A 7,248-nucleotide genomic window follows, 5' to 3' on the forward strand; every position below is an offset into this window, starting at 1 on the left:
TCCAACCACCGCGGCGCTCTCCCCGCATCGGAGGACTCAGGACTACCCCTTCGGTGAGACGGATGGATACCGAGCCCCTCCGAGGACCTGCCCCAGCGGTTCTGGCTCGCGCGGCTCAAGTCATCACCGTGAACAAGGGTAGGTTAATGCCTTTTCTTTCCCCCGAAATGTCTTTTCTTCCGCGGTATTTTGTGCCCTGAACTAGTCCCTTAAGTCTCCGCGCACATTCCTCACAGAGATTGTAGTGTAGATACGTGACAACTCTGCCTACATTTTACGTCCAGAGTAATTTGCCGGGAATATGTATACGTTTGTGCGTCTTTCTGTTGAGTCACCAGAATTCTTCACAGGGGTTAAGCTAAAAAGCGAGGAGCGGAGCCCCTCTCCAATGGCTCAGTTTTGCTGAATAATCACGTGTGAATCGAGGGGCGGGCTTTTGGCAGGCTGATCTTACTAGTATTTACTACCAAGCTCTACTCCAGATTAACCATCCCAGTCCTTCTGTCAGTCTCCGATGCCATCATGCAGCCTGGTTAGGAGCAAAAGAAAAGGGAAAAAGAAAAACAACTAATTCATCTTTTCCCGATCGTCAGGACCCTAAAGAATGGCCGAGCCTTGGGGGAACGAGTTGGCGTCTGCAGCTGCCAGGGGGGACCTAGAGCAACTTACTAGTTTGTTGCAAAATAATGTAAACGTCAATGCACAAAATGGATTTGGAAGGACTGCGCTGCAGGTTGGTATCCAGAGAGGTGGGGAAAACAGGTCAACAATGTTGCCTACGTGATCCGGGTTTCTGGAATAACGGCTTTTAAGCTTCCAGGGGTACAAAATTTCACTGTTTTTTTAAGCAAAGTTGGTTGCCATATTTTATATCTTTAAGTGGATCCAACTCCCCAAAATGACGTACTTTGAACAAACTCGTCAAATTCAACAACATCCTCGATATCAAATGGGTTCCAGGTTTGGTCTTAATTTTGGGAATGTTTTTGTGCCGGTAGGGATTTAAAAAGTTGTAGCAGCGCCGAGGTGTGTGTGTTTTTTTAAGACAGTTCTGTAAACACATTATTATGATTATTTTTTGAAGTAAATACACTGCTATTAGTGGTTTCCGTGCTTTGCTCCAATAATTGACTTTAACGTTAATTTTCCTGACTACTGGCGAGGGTGTTTTTCCTTCAAATGCTTCAAGTTTTGACAAACGACCTTTCCTCATTTGGAATGGGTGGCCTGGGCACGGAGACAGGATGTACATTTCACAGTTAATGTAATATCATCCACCCATTCAGGATTGAGGAGGAATTAAAAAGTTGAATTTTCTAATCAGAGCTCAGTTTGTAGTATTTTTGTCTCTGCGGTTGTGCGGTAGTATGTTCTAACTTTCAGTAATTAGATTTACAAGCAAGAAATGAAACATGTCCAGCTGCCAAGTATTGTACCTGATATTTTTTTTCCTCCTCTGAATGTTAGTTATCATGTAACTTGGTTGAAAGGCTTAGAAACAGAAAAATGGCAAAGTAGTCTCAAATAGTTGCTTTATCAGAGTTCTGGTGGTACTCTTATGAACTGTTCTTACTCGGAAATGCAACACTTGAAGCTGTTTTTGAAAATCCATTGGGGAGAAGGTTTAGAATGCTTTGTTTTACAAGAATCAGAAATTTAAGCGGCAGGAGATATACTATTAACAGACGAAGTTAAGTCTGGGCATTTTAAAACAATATACTTATCTTAAAAAGTTTTCAGTGTTAAGGAAGCTTATACATAGATACTAAATTATTTAATCTTGTTATTTCGGGTAGATTCTGTGGAATAGGGATTTTTTTTCTTTGTCCACCCAATAGTTTTTAATAGGTTTTGGGGTGATAACAATGCTACAAATTTAACACACTGAAAAGTTTCCTATGAAAACCCAAAAGATTATATAAATCTCACAAGGAATGAGCAACTTAACCCATGTTCAGAATAAGATCTTACAGGACTTTTGACGAACAGGAAGACTGGGAGATTAATATTAACAAAGTTTTGGCATTTTTAATACAATTTGTCAATCTTGTTTATATTAAGCATACTTATGTATATACTAACACCCACTTATTGTGGCTTAACCTTAATACATATAATGAAACACACAAACAGGAGTCTCAAGGCTTATTTTCAGTATGCATAATCCTGACTCTGAAGTTGTGTCATAACTCAAGAAAGAACTTTCTTTCAAAACAATTTACAGTATTAATATTATTTTTGTGGAAGATGGCAAATTTCCTTCTATAATTATGTTCATTTAACTTGGTTGCAAATTTTTCCCTCCTTCCTAGTGTAAGCTTTCAATCAGAATGGTATCAAAGGCCTTAATCGCACATTTGCTTTACAGAGATCCAAGGTGTCTGTCCCTTATTTTTCCCAGGCCAGGTCCTCAAATGTGACTAAATCTCTAGAGGTAGATGTGGCAAAAATTAGATTGTGTTCATTTTTAACCAAAAAGTTTATTTTATTGAAATTTTCAAAAAATAAAATATATATCATTTTTCCCACTGCCTCCAAAAGAAGGGCTAAATCAGCAGGGTTTTGTCAACAGGGAAGTGTAATACCTTGGCCGTCTATATGGTTTGCTTTTATAAAATATTATTTATTCTAAATATATTCATACTTACTTTGTGATTGTTTTTTAAATAAACAGTTTAAAGAGATAGACAACTTTGTATGTATTTTTCAATGGATATTTAATTTCATAAACATTTGAGAGTCCACTATGTAATCTATTTATTTTGTTATGAATATACCTAAATATAAATGAAACCAGTTAAAATGCTGAACTATTTTCTGGCATGTTAATGAGACTACATTTTTTTCCACAACTAAATTACATGTATTATATAATTGCATGCTTCTCTACAAGATATTTTATAATTATGAGAGCATAACAGAGACCCCTATTAGAGTGAAATGTATTCAAACAACCATAGGCAAGTCTTTTTGATATGAATTATTTGTATGTTGATAGCAAATTTTAATACATTCTGACTTTTAAAATGTTGGCAGTTTACAAATAGCTGTTCCTAAATGTCTGATAATAGCTGCAAAAGGAAATAAGATGGCATCCTCAGCAGATTATTAAATATGCTCAAACAACAAGACAAAGTTGTCTGTCTCAAAATACACATTAAATATCTTATTTTCTCTTCGTTTGCTCACTTTAAAATCAGGAAGCTAGTTAGAACTTTAAGAGACAGTAAGTGATAGAGTAGGATAACTGTTTCATTCTTTTCAGGAATGGTTGCCATGCAGTCATCTCCTGTCAGTACATGAACTGTCTAGTATCATGAACTTAGCTTTGATAAATCAGTATCATAAACAATGTAGCACACTACTAATTATTTAACACTTTAACAATCGGTAACATTTTAAAATTTCAGGTAAAGGATTCTAAGCTCCAAACACACCCAGTAGCCAGTATGAAATAACTTGCAAAGAAAAAAATATTTTTAAAAAAACTTTGGAAATTTGAGCTATATATATTTGAAAAAAACTTGTGAAGATTAATAATTTAAGAAAATATCAGGTCCTGTGTTTTAATAGATCATTTTTATATTAGGTGATGGAGTCTGATGTGTGGAAACACTTCTTTGTGGGTTTAAAGAAACTCACTCTCCTTATTTCTTTTCAGTAGCTATTTAGAAAATTAATTTTATCTACATCTAATATTTCAGAATTAATAATTCAGGTTTTATGTATTATGAGCATAAGCAAGCAAACAAGAGATTCTCAAATTCTTTTTTTAAAGATTTTATTTATGTATTTATCTAACAGAGATACTGTGAGAGAGGGAACAGGAGCAGGGGCAGAGAGGGAGAAGCAGGCTCCCCACTGAGCAGGCTGCCCAAGGTGGGGCTCAATCCCCAGATCATGACCTGAGCTGAAGGCAGATGCCCAACAACGGAGCCACCCAGGCACCCCTCAAATTCCATTTCTTTTATTTTAATAAATTCATGAAATTACGCAAGTCTTCATGGGAGATAGGAAACTGAGTTGTGGGTGAATTTTCCACAAGTTGGACTGGTTCTATTTTACTGATCAATTTATCCTACTTTGGGGTCCCTTTAAAATATTCCATCATAGAAACTCAATCTTTAGAGTTCTTCTACTTTTACCTACTAGTACTTTCTTTCCTGCAATTGAGCCCTTCAAACCCCACCAGGTGGGTCTTCTCCAATCACTGTTTCACCAAAAATAAAGTTATATAAATAGGAGATATGGATATTTTAAAATATTCTTGGAAGAGAACTTAAAGGATTCTCCCGTTTTCTCTTTTTTCCTAGGTTATGAAACTTGGAAATCCTGAGATTGCCAGGAGACTACTACTTAGAGGTGCTAATCCCGATTTGAAAGACCGAACTGGTTTCGCTGTCATTCATGATGCAGCCAGAGCAGGTTTCCTGGACACTTTACAGACTTTGCTGGAGTTCCAAGCTGATGTTAACATCGAGGATAATGAAGGGAACCTGCCCTTGCACTTGGCTGCCAAAGAAGGCCATCTCCCTGTGGTGGAGTTCCTCATGAAGCACACAGCCAGCAAAGTGGGGCATCGGAACCATAAGGGGGACACCGCCTGCGACTTGGCCAGGCTCTACCGGAGGAACGAGGTCGTTAGCCTAATGGAGGGAAACCAGGCGGAGGGAGCTTCGAATTTACAATGAATATGGGGAGGGCTCTCCCACACTGCCTTCTACTTTGTCAGTTAATTGGTTTCCTGTCCTATATTACTATCACTTGTTAAAATTCAGTTTTGTCATATTTTAAACAGCTAGTTCAATCTTCACAGGATGCAAAGTGGAAATCTTAGTCAGATTTATGAACATATTTAAGCAATATCCTTTTCACTTGCAAAATCTTGAGTTCTAACACATAACTGCAAATAGCTTTGGCTTTCTCCTGAATATGTTATCTTGCCTTGACTTTTTCCTCGCTTCTCCCTTTGCCAGTCTCAAAACCCAGCTTAAGAGACTTTGTTTTAAAAATGTTTTGTCCTGATGCTTCTTTTGCCTAATTAAAACACTTTTTCAAAACAGGACAGTGTTTTCCTGTGTTTTCCATTCTATCATCCCCACATAGTTTGCCACTTGCTAAGAAGTGTACTAAAAGTTCACAATGTTGTAAGTCTCAACATTAGAAAAATAGTCGAAGTAAAAAACTAGACGTATTCTATTGATGATTCAGTTATTCTTTTCTTCCTCGTGTCTCCCCCCAAAGATTTTACTTGGTGCCTCATATTTCTCTTCACAACAAAAATAAGGACAACGTTTTTTGAAGACCTGAAATTATTTCAATATAATTTCAAAATTTTTCTTAATGTTCGATCTTCCCCTTTTCTCAAAGTTAAGTTTAATAGTTGAAAAACAGGCTTCAGAAGTAGCGATCTGAAAACAAATATATTTTAGCTAAAAGTAATTTTTAAAAGAAAATGTCAACTTAAAAGTGCTTCTCCCTAGTTGTTGTTTTTAGATCACAAAGTAAAACAATTGGTTAAATAATACATTTCCCAAAATTATACCGTAAGTATACTATCACATTTTTTCTCCCTGAAAGTCAGGAATGTGACATTACAAAATGTAAAGTCTTAAAATATAATGCAAATACAAGTTTTTAGGGGATTAAAAGTGCAGCAAGAAAAAAGTGTAATGTAAGGGTCATAACTAATTATATATACATGTAAGGGTCTTAATTGCAATATAATAAATATATAAAACATTTACAATAAGTAAATAGGCCACTCTTATATTTGGTACTTGATTTCCACAAAATTTTTTAGTAAAGGCTTACAAAATCTTCTTAAGAATACATTTAGATAAAAATGTAAAAAATTAAGTGAAATAGAAATCTCAAATTTCCAAGAGAATTGTCCAGCATCTACTACTTACTTTAATTTTAATTAAAGACTTTCATCAAAGGATTTCAATGCAGTTACCATTTATAAATTTATAAATACTTTATTCATCACCTCCGACATGAACAAAGATGTTTTATGTGAAAGCTCCCTCCTTCTGCTTTATAAGCTCCCTGCCCTGGTTCCAAAAAGAACAGAATACTTTAAGGTTTACTGAAGGATATGGTTCTGATGCCTGCCCCAACAAGGACTGGAATGGTCGCAGGCAAGTGGTTTTCGGTAATTTATTTTCCATGATAGTATAAAAGAATATAGGAGAAGAAATTTTATCCTTTTCACTTAACTAAAGTTCACCTTCTTTAAGTACAATAAGACTGCAACTTCTGCCACCCCCAAGCACAAATTACTGAATAAATTTATTTTTGACAGAAACATGATATTAAATTTGAAATATTTAATTTTAAAGTTTAGAAAAAAGTAGAAATTGGGATGTTTTGAAGGAAAAATTGTTGTGTTTTGGATTTTAAAACCAGAATCATCATACAAAATACACTGCTTGAGAAAATGGAATACTTTCTAAACACAAGCCTATTACTAAAAAATAAAAACCCTTCTTACAAGTTGCAACTGTAAAGATTGATGTTTCTGAATTTAAAGTGGGGTTTAATTAACCTTTCAGTATCCAAGTTTCAGCATTAAAATTACTCTTTAGGAAATTCAAACCTAAAGGCATAGGGTGTCTATAAAGCTGGAGAGGAGTACTTCTACAGTTGCTTTATTCTTAAGAGGTTGGAGCACAGTAAGGGGAGTGGGAGCTCTCTCTCTCTCTTCATTAGCCTAAAATTTGCTAAGCATTAAAACATCGGCACATATCTTTGGCTCTTCGAGGAAATAGCTTTACTAATCTAAGTATTTTAGAAATGAGTTATGTGGTCCCCCTCTAGGAAATATGAAAAACCATTATTCAATCTCTCAGAAACCTCGACAATATTCAGCAAGACTTTGTGTAGAAATGTATACGATGGAAGAAAAGGTGCTGCTGAGTTTAATGGGCTCGAATTTGTAACGAGCTGAGGTAGAGAAGGGTCTGAGACTAATTCAGATTCAGAGCGGGGGCGGCAAGCGCAAATTGGTAGAGTGATCAGCACCCCCAGGAGACAACGCTGTATAAAGGATGGATGATACTTAAGCAGGGAAGCGTTTTCAAATTCAGTTCTTCACTGCGTCCACTTCCAAGTCTGGAAACTCGGGCTCAGTTTTTGCCCAGGAAATTGAATTCAAGCTTATACCTGGGGGAGGAGGGTGACACTAACAGCACCTCATGCCACATTCTGGTCTTTGAGCCACTGAGCAAACTTCGTTTTACCCTA

At 36.3% G+C, this 7,248-nt stretch overlaps 1 protein-coding gene across 1 annotated transcript; it reads left to right on the plus strand.

Moving 5' to 3' along the window:
• CDKN2C (cyclin dependent kinase inhibitor 2C) lies at positions 1-5,065 on the plus strand. Its single transcript, XM_004774496.3, has 3 exons — positions 1-138; positions 594-733; positions 4,314-5,065. Exons 2-3 carry the CDS (start codon positions 605-607, stop codon positions 4,689-4,691), a joined length of 507 nt encoding a protein of 168 aa, XP_004774553.1. The 5' UTR covers positions 1-138; positions 594-604; the 3' UTR covers positions 4,692-5,065.
• Positions 5,066-7,248: the final 2,183 nt, after the last annotated feature.

This window comes from Mustela putorius, unplaced genomic scaffold (assembly GCF_011764305.1).
Source record: "Mustela putorius furo isolate JIRA1106 unplaced genomic scaffold, ASM1176430v1.1 tig00003853_pilon_pilon_pilon, whole genome shotgun sequence".
Lineage (NCBI taxonomy): Eukaryota > Metazoa > Chordata > Mammalia > Carnivora > Mustelidae > Mustela > Mustela putorius.

Bases quoted from the DNA above. Each gene is read 5' to 3' on its own strand.
- CDKN2C (XM_004774496.3), top strand. From the start codon at position 605: ATGGCCGAGCCTTGGGGGAACGAGTTGGCGTCTGCAGCTGCCAGGGGG. The intron at 734-4,313 runs GTTGGTATCCAG...CTTTTTTCCTAG, and splicing joins TTGGAAGGACTGCGCTGCAG to GTTATGAAACTTGGAAATCC.